Below are 21,660 nucleotides of genomic sequence, written 5' to 3' on the forward strand. Positions count from 1 at the left end.
AGGTTGTGGCTGAATGTTGTCAGGGCTATCTAATGGAAGATTTTTGCAGGGCTTTTCATAACTACAATTATTCAAGCCAGGACGGATGTGTCATGCTCTAGTGTGAACTTCTGTATGATATAAGCTAGTGTGTCTCTTAAAATATATCCAACCAATCATGTCAACAGGTAGTTTCAGACCTCAGCTTCCCCTGTTCTGCCTTGTGAAGTATACTTTTTCCTTCCATAGGGCTTATTTGATTTGGTTAATTTGATTGCTCTCACTTTGGAAAGTAAAGAGAGTGTAGGATACACTTTATCTTAACAGGGTGAATTTACCTCTGAAGTGGGGAAGTGGTGAAGCTGTGTTGTGCTGGTTCTCAGCTGTATCCTCTGCTCTGATTGTTTTTATAGTAGTTTGTTGCTTCTGTCCAACTTCATGTTTTACTTTTGTCTTATTTTCAGAAGGTGCTCAGGGAGCAGGGGCTGTTGAGTCAGCGGCAGGCGTGCTGATAAAACTCTTCTGTGTGCACACTAAGTGAGTATGCCTAGCAGCTACCATGGGCAGTGGGTCCTAATCCTGCACTGCTGTTAGCTTACCAATTTCTTTTGCTCATAAGAAAAGCTGCTTGGACCCCGAGAAACTTCTAGACGTGGTGTATTCCATATGCCCATACCAGGAAGGGGCCCAGCATGATGCCATGGCAAGCTAGTATTTTTGTTGCCATAAGTATGCAGTGACTTGAGAGTCCTGCTGGTGTGTAAGTCCTGGGAAGCACCTCTCAGGTGCTCTGAGTGCCAGAACTGGGTGATAGAGCCAAATGGGGATCAGTTTCTGCTTCTTTCATCACAGGTAGAAAACAATAATGCGTATTCCAAGGGAGTCAGTTCCATTAAGAGTTTTTTAACCTTTAGACTTTTCTTGGTGATTCCTAAACTAATCAGAGATGCTTTATTTATTTATTTATTTATTTATTTATTTATTTATTATTTTTCAGGGCCCTACAGGACGTGCAGATTAGATTCCAGCCTCTCCATAGTCCTGATATGGGTGCATCTGTGCCTTCCCATGGCTCTCATGAAGAATTTGGTGAGTGTTTTTGTTTGGTCAATCTTCAGCATTGCTGAGTTTTTAAAAGTTGTGATTTCTTGGCAGGAGGAGTGAGTTGGTAGGCTTACGGCAGCTCTGGGTGTCTCTGTAATAGTGGTGTCACTGTATTAAAGGTTCTCAGGATGGACTAGCAGACCACTTGGTTAGAGCCCAGGGAGAGTGTGGAGCATAGAGAAACGTTAGGGTAGGAGTGCTAACGCTTTGTGCACACTTGGGTTCACCTACCTAGGTGGTCTGCGCCAGTGCCAGGAACACGTTTGTCTCCTGTCAGGCCGAAGAAATCACAGTGACACTGGAGCTTTGGGGAAGCTCTGGGCTGTATGTAGCATGCTCTGGTGCATGGTTCATTCTCCGTTCTGGGATGTGGCTGTTAAAACTGGCACTGTGTTCAGAGAAGAAAGGAGGGTTGGACTTCTTATTATCAAAGACTGATAACATCCACTCTTTAGCATACAAAGAGCAAGCAGAACACAGGGTTTGCCTTTCCCTTGGCTTTGATTAGTATGTTGCAAGGTTTTTCCTCGTTCCTTTGGAATCTGGTATGGCTGGCAGTGACAAAAGTTCATACTTTGTGGAATTAAAACTTCACCTTTTGGGGAAGTTCCTGTAAATTAATTTGTGTTTTTCTCTTGGAAGCCTTTCCAGACCACATAGCTGATCTAGGAACAGAAGGGTTGGGATCCGAAAAAGGATCTGTTCACGGCTCTCAACCGGACTTGCGACGTATTGCTGACCTGCCTGTTCCAGCAGACTTTCTTTCTCTCTCAAATGATGCCAAACCAAAGCTGATGACTCCAGATGCATTCATGACACCAAGTGCATCTCTTCAACAGGTAACCAGAGGAGAGTGCTGATGGTGGTGGTGCAAGGGATGAGTGTGGATTTTGATGCTTTGGGGAATTTTCTCTAGGCAGGTGGGCTAGAGGTAGGCAGGTCGGCTGAACTGATTGAATGCAAAGCACTCAGGACCCACTGCTGTGCTTTTAATCCAACTTCATAAGGACATGTTGGCACGTCTGAATTGCTTACCTGGTCTATACTTGCGTTGCGAGTGCTGTATTTAGGTGCAGAACTGCTGGTGTAGCTGTGTCGTGTAGAAATGTGTGTGTGCTAAATAACTACCTGTGCTGGGAAACTGCTCTTACTGGTTTACACACATTGTTTGGAGTTGGGATATAGCTACAATGGCAGAAAACCCTGTCAGCTTGCGCCATCCCTGCACGTCCTGTCTGACAGGATCCCCTGAGAACGCATGTCTAAAATGATCAGGTAGGTAATTGTTATGCATGAGATCTGCAACTTGGTAGTCTGGTAGCTCAGTGAGTTTTTTGAATCTGACACAGCAGACTTGAACCCGTGTGGAAGACAGATCTTCTGTACTTGCTTCGAGAACTTCGGTATTGGGAAGCGTGTGAATAATTCCTTAAGGATGTGCAGATCTTTGTGAAGGGTAGCCAAGTCTCTTGGTGATGAGCCATAAGCAAGTGTCAGTGGAGCTCTGATGGAGCAGTCAGAAAACACTGAATTCCTCTTAATGCTTTGTCATATGGGCATGGCCTGCCGTGCTGCATCATGCACCTTTGGGTCCTGCTGGGCATTTCTAGAGGCTGTCTGGCACTGGCAGTGTGCATCTGTCTAACTTAGTGCAGATTTCCACTGCCTCTTTTTGGATATACCAGCAAATGTAAGCGCAGGAGCTTGATGTTGGTCGCTCTGCATACAAACTCCATTTTAGTTTGTTTTAAGCCCATGCACATGCTCTTGCTTTTTAGCTCTGTGCTGAATATGTAGTGATTTTCTGTACTGAATTTGTAGCTGTTAAGTTTCTCCTCCATGTGCTTGTGGTATGGGAGTAAACACCTTAAAATATTTTTTAAAGTGCATCCTTTAATCTGTTGATCTGCAAAATAACAAGGTGTGGATTCCACTGGTGAGAATCTGTGTCTTCCTCTGAGGAACGGGTTGTCTGCAGTTACTTGCCATGTTGATATGGTTCTTCCAGGCAAGGAGGAGAGCGTTTGTGAGCAGCACTTGTGGCGTGCATGTCCAAAGGCAGGGCTTCCATCTCCAAAGAAGGAACACATGATTGTCACCACAGTTTGTATGTGTACTGGAGGAGCTTGGGTGAAGATGAGCAACACGTGGAAAAGTGCAGAAATGGAGTTAGTGCTGAGTTGACTGAGATAGAGTAAACCCCAGCAACAACGTGAGGAGCAAAGAATAAATGAAAATCTTCGTAAAGATTTTGATGTTGCTAGAAAAGTTGTCGAGTACAGAAGTTACTGGTGTGCCTTCCCACTGTAAAGATATTCCAAGGGAGCAGAGAGATACTGATGGAGTGATGGCTGCACATTATTTGCTGCAAAATAGCTGCTCACTATTCATGTTCAATTTAAACCTGACTGTTTGTTGCTACCTATTTCATGGCAGCTTTTTCCTGCTGCCACCAGTGCCCAGGAGCTTTGCAGTGTGGATACAGCTTTGAGTTTAGCTTAATCCCTGCTCTCTGCCATGAGCAGCATCAAGCATAAGAAGTTTGACCGATCAGGCTTTCGAAGCTGAATATGGGTGCACTTATGTTGGTTCCTCTGGAGGTATTTCTTAGGGCCTGCATATCCCACTGGGGTTTACACTGCCAGCCAACTAGCTATGTGCAAAATGCTCTAGTGTTCAGCCCTGTAGAATGTTACTTTGTTCAGGGAGAGCAAGAGCTCAATAAAAGCAGTCAAGGTTCATGTGATGGGGATGGGGCTTGCCTTCAACCAGCCCTGAGCAGCCTAGCAGTATAACTCAACCTTTCTTTTTTTTTTTTCTCTTCTGCTTTTGCCAAAGACTTGTCAAAGAGTTCTTCTGGAGACAAGGATCTCAGGCTGAGTACTGTTGCTGTATTATTCTGTTACATTTTACCCCTGTATATTTTTCTTGTAGATCACTGTATCTCCAGGCAGCAGCGTCAGTTCCCTGACTGCAGTCACAGCCATGAGTAGCACTTCTGTCACCGACGCCTCTATGTCCAGGTAAATAGAGCATGTATTAAGTAATACATTTGAAATACTTTTCTGCATTGTGGGGCAGAACTGTGGTGCATCCTATAGGAGAGGAGATTGTTACCAGAGGTAGAAACTGGTCCAAGTCCCGAAGTCCCTGTATGGGCAACTGTTTGCATCTCTGATGCAGCTTGGAGCATGCCTGTTGTTCTTCCAGGGTGCCAACAACAGTGTTTCATTTGTGCCTCACAGGGATTCTCTTATTGCATCTCAGTGTTGTTGCTTTACATGCTTCTCCCAAAGGGCTGTCATTGTGTACAGGTAAGGGAACACTGCAGCCACCAAGGAGCAGGGAGATAATTGAGACTGTTAGGAAAATTTTACTAGCGTTGAGGTGGCTTGGGCTGCATAACAGTGAAAAACTTCACTTCTGGGGGCTGGAAAATGGACAAGGACCTATCATATAGTGCACTGTTTCTCCCTGAATTCTGTACAGTGTGAATTGAAGATGTAACAGGTCCCTTCTACTATAAACCCCTCAAATTCAAACAGATTACAATGCTCCTCTCTTTCTCTTGTTTCCACATGGTATTTCTTTGGGCTGTATGGTGGCTGGGAGATGTAGTTGCTACTTGATAGGCAATAGCTGACCACGGTGGAAAGGAGGAGGGCTTGGAGAACACTTGTGAAGCTTGGGTTGGATTCCTCCATTGACCTGTGGGTCCAGTCTCCTCCCCTTGAGTGATTGATATGGACCTGTATGGTTAAGTTGGACTGCTTGATTTGTTTGTGTCTCTGTTTTCTGCAGGCCATCAGAAGACTTGACTGTGAGCCCCAAGATGCAGCTGGACACCAGCCTCACGCTGAGCAGCAGTAGCAGCAGTCTCCAGACTAGTCCTAGGAGCCATTCAGTTCTTATCCCGGGCCTCCCTGACAAGCTAACACCAAAGGCGCCTGTTCCAGTAAGGCTCCAGATGCTGCTTCTTCTTTCTCCGTGGGCCTGTACAAGCTGAAATTAGACTTACTTGGATAGTCACAGGGCCAGCATTTGCTGTTTGGAAAACACAGCTGCTGACACAGATCTGCAGACAGGTTTACCGGTATTAATGGCACTTGACCTCAGTGTCAGCATGTCTGAAAACTAGAGACAGTTCTAGCTTGTACTGTCACCATCATCATGGTTAGAAATGGTCAGCCTTGTGTTCAGTGCTACCTGGGAAGGCTTCTTCCTCCTTGTTGGTCTTACAGGTCTGAAGTAATCATCTCCTATTCCTAAATTTTTCTTTCCAGGTGTGATGTAAAACTAATTAAGACAAACTTAAAATTGAAATAAGCTTTCAGTCCTGGAGACACTCAGTGTGTGAGAAAAATTTCAAATAATTTTCTTCAGACAGGATCTTCTGTGAAGCTGTTTCATTTGCGATTGCAACGGCGGGCGTCCTGTCAATCAGGAGCTCATTTTAGTAAACAAATCGTAACCTTTTATTCCCTATTACCCGACACCTGATCCCCTCCCATGTTTCCTCACTGGCTGAGTACTGCAGGTTCACAAGCTACTCGACGTTCCTCTATACCACATATGTACACTTTTTCATTTTTTCAACCTTTTAATTTCTCCCTTTTCCTTTTTTTTCCAACTACCTTGGAATACAGAAAATTAGTTCTCTACTGCAAAAACACAACTTAGTTTCTCACAAGTGTTAAAACTAATTTCTTCCAGAGAATAGATTCTGGAGCAGGGCAGGGAGGTAGCACTAGTGTTGCGTTTTTGTTTGAAAGTGTGTTCGAACTAGCGTTGATTTAAGTGTGTTGTTAGTCCAGCTGAGAGGCAGTTACATTGATGGGTTTAATTCTGTATTCACCTACATGCAAGTCAAGGAGAATGATGGTTGGAGGAGGGTTATGTGCTGAAGGCTCAGTAAATGCTTCTATGCCTTTAGTTGATAGACATGGAAAACAAGACTGCTTTTGCACTGCAGTCTCATTACAAGTATTGGAGTTCTTCTCTGTCTGCTGAGCCAAGAGGGAGCACAGGGATCACACAAAGAAAAGATACAGCTGGCTTTTTCCAGGGGTGGTTGACAGTGGCTGGTTTAAGAAACTGGTGGTTCTTGGGGTGTCTCTATGTTACCCTGAACGCTCTTGTTTATTTATTTTTTAATTCAGGTCACACCAGGAAATTCCTCTCTAGCACTGGAACTGCAGGAAGTGGAGCCCTTGGTGGTGCCCCAGGCTTCTCCCACCCGTGAGCGATCGCCGGATGTCATTTCCTCTGCTTCCACAGCCATGTCCCAAGATATCCCAGAGATCGCTTCCGAGACCTTGCAACGCAGCTTCACAGCAGCTCCATCTGGGCTCCCTGCAGAGGTGCTGGAGCCCAATCATCATGCAGACAGTATGGCATCTGCTGCCTCAGCCTTACATTTGCTGTCTCCGAGGAACCGGCACAATTCTGAGCATAGCCACCACTCTTTGGACATGCCTCCAGTGGAGGTAGACAGACTGAATGCTCCATCGTTACTGGAGACTGCTTTAACTCAGGAAAATGCATGTTCTGACAGCGTTGTGGGTCAGCCATGGCCAGCAGCTCCTGACATAACCAGGGAAACTAGGAACAGCATGGCAGACAGGTAGGTAATCACTTGGGTGTGTCTTACTTAGGGCAGTTTCTTCACACTTCGCAAGTTGCTGCCTTGGTGAAAAGCTCTTATGCTGTGATCAAACTAGAACAGTTTTCATCCCTCCTTTTCCTTAAAGGATCAGATGAGTCAGCCTCCCTGTGTATACGCTGCATCCTGAATTTCCTAGGTCAGCTCTAACAGTTTGTGCTCTTACACACCTTTCAGAATGAAGGATCTCTGTTAAGGTGAAGTCTGCTTCACCAGCCTTTGTGTTCACCTCAGAATGCAGACTTGAGCAGGGCTTTTTTTTTTTTTTTTAACGTTATCTCTGGAAATAAAACTGGTTCAAGCTAATGTCACCTCTGGGTGATCTCCCTGCATGTTCTTATTGAAAGGAATCAAACAGCACATAATTGACAGGTGGATTACAGGTTAATTTATTTCTCTTCTATGATTGGCTTTGTGCAGCTAGCATTTTAAGTAAAGTACTTCTAAAAGTGAGGAAATGAATTACAATGTCTCTGTGGAGCAGGCCTGTAGAATGGGGCAAAATTATGTCTGCTTGCTGGAAGCAAACCATTATGCTGGGAGCACTGCTAGAATTCACTGCAAAATTAGTGTCCCCATCTTCCAGTTGGACTGGAATAGCAGGATGCATCAAGCACCTCCAGAGTCTCTCTAGGCCAGGACTGCATGCGCCATGAAAGCCTTACCACCAAGAGAAAGCCCTCACCTTTTGCCCTCACAGCTGAGGATGCTGTTTTAGGAAACAGTCTTGATTCTGGTGGCTGTGGGGAAGTCGGAGGCTCTCTCTCCATGTGGTGTTTTTGCTTTTGCTCATTATTTGAAGTTCAGAAAGTAATTCTGTGGGAGTTCACAACTCTGCTTTGTCTTGAATTGTCTTGAATTTATCTTTGACATTTTCAGGATTTCTCATATCAGAATATCAGATTGGTATCTCTGGTTCTGTGATATTCCACTCATGCACCAATATGATTTTTTTTGACACTGCAGCTCAGTTAAACCATCAGCATATGTTAAGCAACAAGCGCTCACTTCTATATAAAGATCCTGCATGATCAATTCCAATAGACCTGCTTTACGGCTTAGGGGTGTGTGCAGTTCATTTTCAAAGCCTTTACAGAACTTGAACTGGGTTTACTGATGCAATTCTGTCCCAGCTGGTAGACCTAAACTGTCAAGTTGGCACACTTCCCTGTGTTCTCCTTGGACATGTGGAAGAACTGAGAAGCACTTTTTTTCCTTCCCCCCTCAGTTATCAGTATGACTTGAGGAAAACCAGACCCAAGAGATGCTATTCACTGAGATACACTATGCTGCCCATTTTTTGCAGCGAATTATCTACCTCTCTTGCATGAGTGTTTGTTGGGACATTATGTTCATGGTTAGTGCCTGAAGCGTAGCTGAGCTGCTTTGCCCTCTTACAGCCTCCTAAAAGACAGGTGGAGAAATTAGTACCTTTAAACAACACCTGCTGCTCTCAGGATCTGTACAGATACTTTGTTGTTGTTGGGTTCGGGTTTTTACTTCTTCTGTCAGGATCTCCCGTGAGAAGTGGTGTGAGCGAATAACCAAGCTGAAAGAAACTTTAATGATGGGACTTGCTTTTTTTTTTTTTTTCCTCCTCTAGCCCGAGGGATGAGGTTGAAGAAAAGCACAAGAGCTCTGCTTATCATCGACACAGCTACCACCTGCTGCAGCATGACAGCCAGGATGCTAGTGCAGAACAAAGGTACAAGAGTGCTCAGCCCCCTCTCTCGCCCTGCATGGACTCAGTTCAGGCTGCATTCGTGCTTCTGTCCCCAGCAAGCCTTCACGTGTGGGGTGAATGTCTTTGCTTTGTCTCCTGACTTAATGTGTGTATGCAGTCCAGCTTCCGTAATGTTCTGGTGACTTCAACTGATCACGACTGGCCTCTGGACACTGTTCAGTTTACTGTCTGTAGGGGAGGGTTTGGCTGTACTGCCCCTAAGAGCATGGCCAAGCTTGGTTTAATTACTAGTGTAACCTTACTAACAGAGCAGTTTGTAAATCCCGTGCCTTAGATAAGGTAGCAAAGGTATCTTAGGAGTCAGTTTCTTCTTTCTGACATCTTTTCTCCCTCATGAGCCACCCTAAAGCTCCATGGGCAAGTCCCGTGTGCCTGGTAAGCTCAGACCTGTTTGACATCTGAGGGTTCATTCATAATCTACACTTTAATTCAGAGTCTGTATTGGATGGCTGGTCAGCAGCTGAAAGACTCCAAGGTACTGAGGTTCACACAATTCCTGGGCTCAGTCTGATTCTCCTCGGTTCCTGCAATACTTGCTGCCTTGACCGCGCTCTCTATGTAAAACTCCAAGGTTATGCTATACTTGGGTTCCCTGCTGGGTCAGTGGATGCATCCTAGGGTTTATGTGCTAGTGTGTGTATGCAGCAAGAACAGACACCCCTTGCCATACTGCCTGAACCCCAGTTGTCTGTAATGCAGAGACCCTGCAGATCCTGTCACGCAGCACTCACGCTCAGCCTCGGCAGACCCAGATGAAAATGGAGCAGCCTCTGCTGAGCTCTGCAGAGGTCTCTGTGTCAGAGATCAAGGTGGGAGGCAACCTCAGCTGAGTGACTCTGGACGTGTGTGGATGCAGAGCAGAGTGTGAACTCCTCTCCTTCTAGTGAAGGCTGATGGTGTCCAGTACTGCAAGTGATGTCCTCTCCCCTGCTGTTCCTTCATAGTGACCATGATGATGAAGTTGCAAGTTTGGCTTCTACGTCAGGTGGATTTGGTGCCAAAGCGTCTACGCAGAGGCTGCCTGTGAAGGACTGGAAAGCCAAGGCATCCCCTCGGGCTTCCCCAAAGCTAAAGCGGAAGGGCAAGAAAGATGACGGGTACGCTGGGCTTGCCAGGATATGAGTGGCTACGGGACCAGCTGTGCAGGACCTGACAGAGCTGATAGCAGCAAGGCTAGGGTCTGAGGCTGGGCTCTGGCCAAGTGTTCCCAACCCTCATCCTGTTTTGCAAACAGGAGCAACCCCACAGAAAGTGTTGCTGGCTGCTCAGACACGGGCTGTTTGTTACTTAGAGGTGTGGGAGGAGGTTGTGCCCTGCCTTTCCAACTGGGACTCAAAATCCAAAGTGTAGCCTGGGATTCAGAAGAATTCTGGGGAGGTAAATTGCACATTGGGTGGGGGACACTGGATCCATTTGCCAGTTTCATTGAAGGCTTCATTGGAACTGTGACACTGATTATAGCTTAATAAGGCCTTGATTTCTGGTTGGCTTTTGAACACTGGCACAGTGCCCGTGTTCAGCAATACCTATCCTTTGTTACCTGCTTGCTGCTTTTGTGTGTTTCTAAACGTGCCCATATGAATGTCTTGCAAGGGAAAATTGATGACTGGAAAGAGCTGCCCATGGCAAATTAGGCCAACCTGTCTGCATTAACGTGAGGAAAGTAGCACAGCTTCCCTGAGGGGCTTTCTCCTCTTCTTGTGTTCCCATGGCTCCATGATTTGGATCTCTAGCTGTGCAGGTTACAAAGAAGATGGCTTGTGGTGTTAAATTTCTGGCTGTGGTCCTTTGCAGTGACACCCAGAAGTTCTTAGCCTCAGAAATGCCTTTCATTTTTCCTGCCTTAGTCCTTTTAAAGTTGCTGAATGGATGCCGTCTGGGAAATACAAATGCGTACTTTCCCTCTAGTAGTGTTTGTTCATAATTTGTGACTTTGGACTTGTACGATATTAGTGGATTAGCTCAATGTTTTTCTTTGTTGTGCTGTATGTACTGGAATGCATCACTGCTTTCTTCACCTTCAGAGCTGGAATCATTCTAGATGATTTGAAACTCATTAATTCGGTATTTAACAAGTGGGTACTAGTTGTTTTTTCTTCCCTAAATATTAGGAGACCTTCAAAGGCTCATTGGCAAAGCCTTCCCTGGCTTTGAACTTGGACAAGACTGAAAAATCAGTGTATATTGTTCTTTGAACAGTCCTCATTAAGCCTTGGCTCGGATCTGTTGTGTGTTGAAAGCAGCCCTGTGAAGGGACCAGTCTGTAAGGACGTTAAGGGCCTGGAAATAGTGGAAATGTTGCAGTCATGGTGCTGTGGGGACTGGGACTTCCTTACTTCCCTGTTGCTCTCATATTATACTAGGCAAAACAGACGCATGAGCTGGGTATAAAATCTAAAGCAACCTGTAAAGTGTGGGATCTGTTTTGGCAGAAGACATGATCAGAGCAGTTAATTTACATAACTGAATTACTGCTTTTCTCTTTGACTCCAGGGATGTGAACCAGTCACCAAGATCATCTAACAACCAGGTGAGTCAGAGCTGCTCCTGCCATCCCTTCAGGGCCTGTGCTTCAGTTCTGTTCACTGTCAAACTAAAGACCTGCTCCCTGAAGTGCCGTGGGCCCCCTGCACTTGGGCTTGGCATTGTTCCAGTCTGTGACTTGTGCAGCAGAGAAGGAGATGCTTGATGTTGTCCAGGCTGATGGCTTCCTTTTCACTTCTGCGTGTTGATTTGCATTTCTGTGTTCTCACAGCCCTGTTTCATCCAAAATTTTACCAGTCCTTTCCTCCTCCCTGCTGAGACAACTTGCATGCATTGGCAGCAGGATAAGCTGTTCCCAACAAACCGAGGATCACAGTGGGACTGGTTGTTGGAGTTACTTTTCCCTGTTGTTAGCACTTTTGTGTCTGTTAGAAAATGCACTCAGCAGAGTTGTGATCACTTTTTAAACTGCCCTTACATGTGTGTGTTTCCTTTAGACTTTTTGAGCAGCTGAAGAGACAATTATAGATGTGTACTTCTCTGGTTGCTTGATTATTCACAAATAAGTGAGAGAGCTGAAGAAGTGCTCTAGGAAAACTCCTCCTTATTCCACTGATTGCACTGCTCCTTCATAAGCATTTGAGGTCCTTATTCAGAGACCTAAGCCCACTCTCTCCGTACCTGGCCAAAAGTGAATAGGGTCTGTCTTCTCCTGATCTCTTTTAAATGCTGAAACTTTGAAGGGGGTCTTGAATCTAAACAGTTCAGGATATTCAAAACAACCATGTGTGAATTCTGTGTGGACACTTCTTATACCTTGCTTTATCAATTTATTTATTGGGATTAAATTCTTAGAAATAGGCATTTAAGGTGGCCCAATTTCTGCTTTGTGTCTTGTGCTTCAGTCTCCAGCACAGGGCTCAACTCAATACCTAGCAGAAAGCTTGACCAACCTCTGCTCCTGTTAGAAATGAGTGCTTGTCCTCTCCACACGCAGGTGACACCGGAGTTCCAGGATGAGCTGATGTGTATATTGAGGAGCCAACAGCGGGAGCTCTCCGAGCTGCGTCAGAACCAGATGGAGCTGCTGCAGAGACTCACTGATCACCTTGATGCCATTCAGAGCTCCCTCATGGGCCATGTGGAGAGGGTGATTGACTCCCAGCAGGAGCAGGAGCGTATCCTTGTTTGCAAATGGTGCATGGGAATTACGGAGTGGAAGGCTGCAAGGCAGACCAGAAACGTGAGGAAAGCTGAGGAAGTTCAGCAATCTTAGTGGCATGGGCCATAGGTGTCATAAAAGGCCTGGATGCCGTGGAACTATTTCAGTTCTTCTCGCTCCTTTTCCAAGGGAAAGTAGTTCAGAAGTAGAATGGAGAAGAACTGCTACTTCCTCTATGCCCCTAAACCTTCAGGTAACCAATGACGGCCACAGGTGCTGCAATGCTGGTCTAGTTTTACATACAAGTTAGTGGGACTGTTGCCATATGCAAGATACTGGTGTACCGTCTGTTTCTGTGATGATAGAACAGTGATTTCTGTTTTCTGTATTGGTTGTGGATTTTCCTTTTTGACCATCAAGCTGATATTTTCATAGACAATTCAGAGAGCTTTCTACTGACGCTCAGAGTCTGGAGTTAGAATGAATTTTTCCCATCTGCATAACTTCCCATCTGTGCTGGGTTTTGCCAGCAGTTGACCTCTTTTCATTTGAGTTGAACTCTCTTCAGTGGAGAGATCCACCTTTGTGCTTTGCAGCCAGGCATAGTTTTAGTGATGGTGAATAATTTTATATGAAAACTTTGGCCATCTCTGCTTCTGGCTGATTTGTGCTGAATGTCATACACCTCCGTGGTGAATCTTGCCCTTGCTTTCCTTCTGTTTGGGAAAACAACTGTGTATTCCTGTAAGTTGTTTTTGCCACTGCTTTCTTAATTTACTGCAAGATCTTGCCTCTTTAGTTCTGTGGCCGCTTACTTTATTTAATAGCCTTTGATAGACAATGATCTAGGGTGCTTTTCTCCTCCTAAAGACGCAACACGCATCTCAGTGCACGTTAGCTCATGAGGTGTGACTAGCTTTTATTAGGCCTGGCTTTACAAACACTTCACTTGTGACCAATTCCATCCTGTAGAGAAGTTTTTACCAATTTCACTTCCAATGTGTGTTGGACTCTTTGTATATTGGTTTCGGTCGTATGTTGGCTGGGACAGAGTTACTTTCTTCATAGCAGCTGGTATGGTGCCGTGTTTTGGCTTTTTAACCAAAACAGCTGATAGCGATAGCTGACATGTCGGTTTTAGCTGACCAGTGTCAAGGCCTTCTCTGTTTCTCATGCTGCCCTGCCAGCAAGTAGGCTGTGGGGGTGCCCAAGAAGCTGGGAGGGGACACATCCAGGACAGCTGACCTCAGCTGACCGAGGGGACATTCCATACTGTATGACATTGTACTCAGCACTAAAAGCTGGGAGAAGAGTGAGGAAGGTGGATGTTCGGAGTTATGGAGTTTGTCTTTCCAAGTAACTGTTACGCGTGATGAAGCCCTGCTTTCCTGGAAGTGGCTGAACATCTGCATGCTGATGGGAAGTAGAGAAAGAATTCCTTATTTTGCTTGGCTTGTGCGAGCATCTTTTGCTTTACCTATTGAAATGTCTGTATCACAACCCATGTCTTTTCTTACTTTTACCCTTCAAATCCTCTCCCTCAACCTGCTGTGGGGAGTGAACGAGTGGCTGCATGGGGCTCAGCTGCCTATGGGGGTTAACCTGCAACATGTTGGGAGCACTACTGTCAGTCTTTTAGCCGTTTGGTTTCTCTACCTCGATTTCCAGAGCTATTTTCTCACCCTGATAATTCGTTTGAGAGCCCTGTTGTTTCTAGGGAGGTATCAGCAATGTTCTAGACCTCTCTTTCACCAGAGCTGCAAACTTCCTCTCACCGCGCCTCTGGAGGTGAGGCTAGTGCCCATCCTTCTAGGATGGGAGTGTTGAGGGTAGGGAGGAGATCTGTTGTTTATGATCCTTAACGTGCATGCTCGCTAGAGAGAAGACTGGACCGAGCACTGACGGAAGGACAGCAGCGCAATGGGCAGCTCCAGGAGCATCTGTCTCAGCAGCTCTCTCAGTCCCTTTCCACTGCTGTGTGTAACCGTCTGGAGAGGACCATTCGTGAGGAGATGAAGAAGACAGTACCCCAGTGTGAGTTCTGCTGCCTGGGCTCTGGAGGTGGATCTGTGCAGTTAGCCCAGAAGGGGTGGGTGGAAAGCGTGCTGGATGGAAGTGGTGGTGCTCCATGAAGCGGGAGTTAGGTTACAGGAAGACTAGACATTGCACCGTGAGCTGCTGCGGGCCCCGCTGTAGTCTGAGAAGAGTTGTGGGGTGGAAGGATGTGAGGCTCCCAGAGGGGGGAATACCTTTCCAAAATGCATGGTCTGATCTTCCATTGTAATTCACAAAGCTTTTGGAATCTACTCTGTGGAGGAAGGCAAGAGAGGCTAGTAGGTTTGTAAATGTTGTGATTTAACGGAAGCAAACTTAAGCTTGTCTTTGCTCTTCCTTGACATACTATCATCGTTCGTGTGAATGTTTGTAGTTTGTAGAAATGCAGGTTGGAAAGTCTTCTGCAGTCTTTGGTATCTGCTGTTCTGCTTGAAGTAGGGTTGCCCGCTGTCCTAAATCAGGTCAGCTGCGACTTTGTCTGGATGAGTCCTGAAAGCCTTCAAGGTTGGAGATTCCACAGCTTCTCTGGTGACTTCCAGAGCCACGCCACCTTCCTGGCAAAAGGTTTCTCCTACTGTCCAACCTTAGCTTCCCAAGTCAGAGCTTGTGACCGTTGTCCAAACCTGGGTCATCTGGCATCTCCAGGAATAGTTTGACTTCCTTTTGTTTTTCATGTTTTTGAAGAGTGACGCTAGGCTTGAAGCTGTGTTTTGACATGTTTTTGTTCTGACCAGGTATTTCCAAGAGCATGGACCCTGTTGCTAGTCAGCTGAGCAACACTATTGCCACCAAGCTCACTGCTGTTGAGGGGACGCTGAAAGAGAGCATCACCAAGCTAGTGAAATCAAAGGTAAGGAGAACCAGACCATAGGTATTCCCAAGGACACTGAGTTGTGACCTGCCTGGGTAGTCACTCCTCATACCTCTTCCACTCACCTATGTCTCCAGGTGGGTCTGAGGTCAGTTTAGCTGCCCGTGTTCATCGCTCTCTTCTGGTCTCATCAAAAGAGCAAGCTCTTTGTGTACTCCCCTGCCTGCTTTGCCTCGTTAGACCTTTCTTTCATTTACTGAGCTGTTCATTTTCTATTAAAGCAGAGGCTCTCACCGGAGCAGATTTTTGTAGGGCCACCTCAGATAGCCAAGTGGTGAAAGTTTGACTTACTCTTTTGCTCGTTACACTGTTCTCCATTTCTACATTATTTAGGGAGCAGCAGCTTGTTCGTTACAATGGTGGACAGTGGGAGGGGAGGAAAGGGGAAGAGGGAAAGAGCCATGCCTGCACCACTCTCCCTTGCTCTCAGGCTGAACTAGAGGGAAATGGTGATGTTCCTGGGTAGTCCCTCAGGCAGCCCCTCAGCACGTAGATGCTCTGCCTGCCGTAGTCGTGGTGGAGCTTAGAGGAAGGAGTTCAGCTGCCCAGGGAATTCACACTTCTACCTCACAGTGGACTGTCCTTGTCTGGTGTGGGTGTGTTGCAGGAACATACAGCATTTGTTCACATCTTTATCCTGCAGCAGGCTGTTGTTAATTTTCTGCAACCTCTTCTGTGTGTGCTTGTAAGAACCTTACAGATAGCATTGTGAGGGCAACGGCTGATACCCTGCAGGGGACAATCCAGTCGGCCTACCGGGAAGCGTTCCAGAGCGTGGTGTTGCCAGCCTTTGAGAAGAGCTGCCAGTCCATGTTCCAGCAAATCAATGATACCTTCAAGCAGGGCACACAGGAATGTGAGTGGTCTTTCTAAGGTTTTTTTTTTCTACACAGCACGTTCATGTTGGAGACTGACAAGCTGATATGGCTTTTAGAGTTTCAGTGGTGACTGTTTAACCTCTTAATCCATCTGCGTGGTCTGAAAGCATTTCCCTTCTGCTCTTGGGAAATGGAAACATAACTGAGGAGATTTTTATAGGTGGTATTATAAGAACAGAGATTTACATCTGGTCTTTGTAACCCATGTAGCAAAACACTTGGTCTCATTGTGTGAATCTGTGATTTCATCTCTTGAGTAGCAAAGCCCAGCTGTACATTTACTCCCACCCTAAAACCCAGCTATAGAATTACCCCATCCTGCCATCAGGAAGATGATGTATGTAGAAGGCAACACTCCTGCGTAATCTCAGATGGGTAGTAGAACTGGGGACATCTAGAGAAGGATACAGGGATGACCAGAGGTTAAATAGCGGCTGAACAATGTGGTCACGGTCAGTCTGGAAAAAATAAAACGATACCCTTCAGTAAGGAAAGGTGTGCGCTGATGCACTGGAGAAGTTTTTTTCTTGTGTTTAGGTTTGTAATCCAGTTCATTGGACTTCTGGGAGGCCAGACAGGTGTTGTTCTGCAGGGCTGTTCTCTGAGTGCCAGCATAAGCAACTTCTGTTGTCCCTAGATCTGTACAGTGTCTCCAGCTACTGTTTATTTTGCACCCTTAGTTTTCCTTACAAGTCTCCCACAAGTACATAGAGCTGCTTCTCCCTTTTCATCAGTTTGGCTTACAAAATAGTTAAAAATACAGCTTTTTGATCTCTACAAACATCATTTTTTTTGACATAAATGTTCCTCTTCTTTCTCTTACTAACTTAATTGGCATTGAACTCCATCAGTAGTGCAGATTACAACTCATATTTTGTATGAAATACTTGCACCCCCACCTTTATCTTGCTATCAACAAACAGTGCCTGTAAAGCTCTATTGCAAGAGGATTCTCAGCTTTACTGCTGTGTCATAAAATCCTGTGCGATGCAGAGGATGGAAGCAGGGTTTCTATGTTAGCATAGCACAGCCCAAAAAAAGGCTTGTGCACTTTCCCTTCTCCCACACTTGTACACTGGCTCAGTCACTGGTTCTGCTGGAGAATGTGTGGAGCCTGGCAGAAGAATTTTGTCCCTGACCACCTCTACAGTGCTGATGGACAAAACGTCTTCCTCTTTGGTTGTTGCAGACATCCAGCAGCTTGAGACTCACATGAAGAACAAGAAGGCACGAGAACAGGAGGCCCGAGACCCGTTGCTGAATCAGCTTCGACAGCTCATCAGCACCTTCCAGAGCACCACCGAGCAGCTGGCTTCCACTGTCACAGCCAGCGTACATGCTGAGGTGCAGCATCAGCTGCACATTATCGTGGGCAAGTAAGTTGGCAGCCGGGCTTGTTGAAAGAGATGTCAGTGAGAGGCACGGGTGCATAACAAAACCTCTTCCTGCTTCACTGTGGAAACAAGCCCTTTGACACCGGTGCCGTAGGGCTGCTTGTTAGATCTGTGCACGGTATGACGAAGCACGTGGGCTGGTGTAACTGTTTCCCTGTAAGGCACTAAACAAAGACCACAGAATATTTCAAACAACCAGCTGTACCTCTGCTGCGTGTGGGGGCTTGGGGCCTGCTTTTCACAGTGTCCCACATACATGTTGGAGGACCCAAAGCAGCCCAAAGGCACGCTCGCATCAGACTAGCCTTTCTGTTCTAAAATGATTTTTGGGTCTTTTGAAGGCTTTTCCTCTTTACTCTGTGTCCTGAGACATACCAAAAGTTTTGCAGGCTACTCTGTCCTCCCAGCTGTTCTGCAGCAATTCCTCTTGGCTGTCCTGGTTTCAAGATGTGATCTTGGCAGTGTGTGCCTTCGGCATTTGCAAACCATGAAGCTGGTGGCAGGTTGGCAGCATTAAGGCTGGCTTGGCTGGTGGTCACCTGCAGGGCAGAATGCCCCCATCTATTTTAAGCTATCGGAGCATATGTCTGAGTACACAGGGGTCATCGAGGGAGAGCAAACGTGAGCAAACGTGCCAGGAAGGATACCAGACTAAATTAGTCTTGCTGCATGTGCTGTTTGCTCCCAGGGAAGCCCTGCTAGTCTAGCTGCAGTAGAGCAGGTCTGATGCTTTTGTACCCTTTATAAGAGGGATCCCACTCTTGGGGGAACACTGCACGTAAGAGATTGATGTAGAAAGCTGGGCCCTTTCATAGATGTACCTAGAGCCTAGTCACCTTGCTTGTAGGCCAGATATACAGTATTTTAAATCTTTGATATAATAGGAATGAATTATTTCAGGAATTAATCAATTCCCTGGAACATTACTTTTCCACACAGAATCTCAGCATCTTCAATGTGCACCTGGGATGTTGTGTTGTTGCCACAGTGCTTCCTTGGGCAGCATGTTTCTGATGCCTGTGCCTCAGAACAATTTGGATCAACCCTCTGGGAGCAAGCAAGCAAGCCTGTGCTTTCTCACTGCTACAAGCTTTGCGCAATGTAGTCCCTCAGCTCTTCATTTTCAGATAAACCTTTGTTTTCTTTCAGCCTGCAGGAGTCTATTTTGGCCCAGGTGCAGAGAGTCATTAAAGGAGAAGTGAGCCTGGCTATGAAGGAGCAGCAAGCGGCAGTGACCTCAAGCATTGTCCAGGCAATGCGCTCAGCAGCAGGGACTCCGATCCCCTCTGCTCATTTGGACTTCCAGTCTCAGCAAACTCACATCCTTCAGCTGCTCCAGCAGGGGCACCTCAACCAAGCTTTCCAGCAGGTACAGAGGCTTCCTTGTAGTGAGCAGCACTGCTTGTTGGGGGGCAAAGGGAGGGGAAAAATGGCTTGTTGAGGTGGGGACACAACTCCACAAAACTCAGAGTTGGCTGAAAAGACCTGTGGCTGCAGACCTGCAGACTGCTGAAGGGGTGCAGCTGCAGTCACACAGGCCAGGCCAGAGCTGTGCTTGCGCTGTCACTTGGTGGCAGTTAAGTTCCTTCTTCCTTGCCCTGTCAGGCCAGCATCAGTGCTGAAAGAGGACTGCCATCAGCACTGGCACTGTGCACCCCTAAAGGGCAACAGCTTGGTAAGCCTCTCCAGGCAGATCTGCCAGCTGGGGCCTGACCTTGTCTTTGCCTTTGACTATCTAGGCAGATCCATTTGAGCTGCTGCAGACACACTCCACTGGGAATAGCAGCAATGCTGTGTTGGTGAGCTGCAGACGTGGCCCTGTTCCATGCTGCTAACTGACCTGCTCCCCTGTGTCTTGTTGTGGACTAGCAGTCCTCCATGATCAGCTTAGAACAGACACAGGTGGCCTCTGAGTGCAGACGCAAGGTTCTGTTTGTACATACGGTGGGGTTTGCAGAGAGCTCTGCTCCCAGAGGAGGCTGGCAGACACTGAGCTGCCCCAGAGCAGATGGCTGTCCCGTGCACTGTCCTGCGTTTTTCACCTGCCTGTTGTTTCCTCTGCATCTCAAGCTGTATCTTCCTTGCAGGCTCTAACAGCAGCTGATCTCAACCTGGTCCTGTATGTTTGTGAGACAGTGGATACTCAGCAAGTATTCGGACAGCATCCGTGCCCGCTGTCCCAGCCTGTGCTGCTCTCTCTGATTCAGCAGCTCTCCTCGGATTTGGGTACTCGTACGGAACTGAAGCTGAAGTGAGTATGATCAGAGCACTGGGTTTGAACCTATGCAGTTGTATTCCTGGCTCTGGCTTTAAACTCGCTGTGTGTGAGTGGAAGGTGGTGCTTCTACAAAGGCTGCAACTTCTGTGGCCTGTTACAGGCAAGCGACCAACCCGTAATGACTTGGAAAAAGATACAGGCTTTGCAACAGAAAGCTTTGCTGCCCGGGGGTAGTCATAGAAGGGGTACTTAGCTGTAGGTGCTGTTAGTTCCTAGTATGGGAGTCTGCAAATATTGTTGGCGCTCTGTATGGTGATCGTCTTTAACCAAGGAAACATTCCCATGTGGGTAAAGGGGGAGGGGTAGTGCCGTGCTCCCTAGATAGCCTAACATCCAGAGCCACTTTGCTCTGCCTGCAGTTCTTAACCCATCACTGGACTCTGTGTAGGCAGTTTCTCATCGTGACTGCTGGAGAGGTTCAGTGGGAGGTGGCAGCAGGAGCTACTGGAAGTAATGTCTGTTAGATGTACTAAGCAAAGCTTGTGTGACAAAGTAGTGACTGTGCTGATACTTACCATGAACATTTTTAGACTGTGAGTCAAAGCCCTGTTAGCTGCCCTGAAAAATGAATTTGTTAAGGTACCTGCAGGTTTTGACCATGGCTTACATGGAAATTATCTTAAATTTTGAGTTCTTATCTCAAGTGAACACTAGGGATAGAGGCTCAAGCCAGAAAAGATGAAAAAGCACTTTAAATTACAGGAGCGCTCATAAGCAGAGTTAAAGTTGCTGCTAAGTTCAAGCTGATCTGCCAGTGAATACCTTTTGTGGTGACCACACTGGCTTACTCTCAGGCTGTGATTTGAAAGTTTTGATGGCCTGTCTGAACTCCTGAATGGCTTGTTGGTTAAATTCTTGATTTATTTATTTTTTCTCCCACCCCATGCTGGATAGGCACAGTTACATTGGAAGAAGACCTTAAATATATCCCTGTGTGGAATAAGCCTCAGTGCTGAGGGTTTTTCCTGTATAACAAATGACTAAATCTGCTTATGCTAAAAAACCTAATCAAAGAGAATGCATACAGAGCTCTGACCAGGTATGGCCTGTGGCCAAGTGCCACCTACAGCACTGCAGTGAGATGTAGCTTGCTGTTACGCCTGCTTGGTTGAGGCAGCCAGGTCGTGTAGTATGTACTGCAGCCTGGAAAATACTGCCTGCCCTTGCACGTTCAAGAGTGGATAGTTGGACTCTGCTAAAAGTCAGAGCTGTTTGTTTAATTTTTGATGGCTGAACTTACGGCCCTGAGTGTTGTTCTGTGGGGGAGCGGAATTGTGCATCTGCAGCGCTAAAGTGAACGGAGTTGGACTGGGATCTCGTGTTGAGTTTGGTTCTAACCCTGGTCTCTCTCCTTCAGTTACTTGGAGGAAGCGGTGATGCACCTGGACCACAGTGACCCCATCACCCGAGACCACATGGGGTCAGTCATGAACCAGGTGCGGCAGAAGCTCTTACAGTTCCTGCAGGTGGAACCCCACAACACGCTGAGCAAGCCTGCCCGCCGCCTCATGATCATGCTTCAGGGCCTGGTCACTCCTGGCATGACCTAGGAGAACCTGGCTATCTCGTGGGCTGCTGCTCCGTGGAAGCCCACCCAGCAGATCCAGTAGTTACTAACCACGTACGGCTTGTGTTAAGAGCTCTTGCCAGGAAATCTATCAACATGTGTGTGATGTCTCTAAGGCGAACGCCATCTGTGTATAGTCCCAGATAGTCACTGAACGCTCACTTGGCTTATTTTCTTAAATAGCCTCTTTTTGAGACATTTAAGTCTCTTCTTCACCTGCCCATCCATCCCTGAGGCCTGGCTGGCCTTCCAAGTTGCATCCAGCAGAAGCCAGTGGATTTTTTACCCCTTTGGTTTGGAGTCTGCTGCTGTCAGCAGAGGAGGAAGGTGTGTGCTGAGCCTGAAGTAAGGGGCTCCTTGTTGGTGAGAAACTAGTTCTTGTGTCTTAGTCGAGGACTCAAAACCCTCCTCGCTGGAAGCCGCTCCTGAGGAGGATGATTGGGGGGGGTAGCAGCTGAGCAGGAACAGGAACGAGTTGGTGG

The 21,660-nt window shown here is 46.7% G+C and overlaps 1 protein-coding gene across 2 annotated transcripts in view; it reads left to right on the top strand.

Annotated features, from left to right (window-relative positions):
- EDC4 (enhancer of mRNA decapping 4) overlaps positions 1-21,537 on the top strand; it is a 37,045-nt gene extending 15,508 nt beyond the window's left edge. The window contains exons 13-29 of one of the 2 annotated variants that reach the window (XM_035336758.1): positions 444-516; positions 977-1,068; positions 1,726-1,922; positions 4,018-4,106; positions 4,885-5,038; positions 6,243-6,706; positions 8,349-8,450; positions 9,434-9,586; positions 10,983-11,019; positions 11,971-12,151; positions 14,014-14,169; positions 14,925-15,040; positions 15,752-15,917; positions 17,129-17,315; positions 18,483-18,702; positions 19,421-19,584; positions 20,969-21,537. In XM_035336758.1, coding sequence (XP_035192649.1) covers positions 444-516; positions 977-1,068; positions 1,726-1,922; positions 4,018-4,106; positions 4,885-5,038; positions 6,243-6,706; positions 8,349-8,450; positions 9,434-9,586; positions 10,983-11,019; positions 11,971-12,151; positions 14,014-14,169; positions 14,925-15,040; positions 15,752-15,917; positions 17,129-17,315; positions 18,483-18,702; positions 19,421-19,584; positions 20,969-21,161 — 2,744 coding nt within the window. In that variant the 3' untranslated portion in view covers positions 21,162-21,537. The remainder of the gene's footprint in view (positions 1-443; positions 517-976; positions 1,069-1,725; positions 1,923-4,017; positions 4,107-4,884; positions 5,039-6,242; positions 6,707-8,348; positions 8,451-9,433; positions 9,587-10,982; positions 11,020-11,970; positions 12,152-14,013; positions 14,170-14,924; positions 15,041-15,751; positions 15,918-17,128; positions 17,316-18,482; positions 18,703-19,420; positions 19,585-20,968) is intronic. The other variant, XM_035336759.1, reaches the window with a different exon arrangement.
- The last annotated feature ends 123 nt before the right edge of the window (positions 21,538-21,660 follow it).

Source organism: Oxyura jamaicensis, chromosome 11 (assembly GCF_011077185.1).
Source record: "Oxyura jamaicensis isolate SHBP4307 breed ruddy duck chromosome 11, BPBGC_Ojam_1.0, whole genome shotgun sequence".
NCBI classification, from domain to species: domain Eukaryota; kingdom Metazoa; phylum Chordata; class Aves; order Anseriformes; family Anatidae; genus Oxyura; species Oxyura jamaicensis.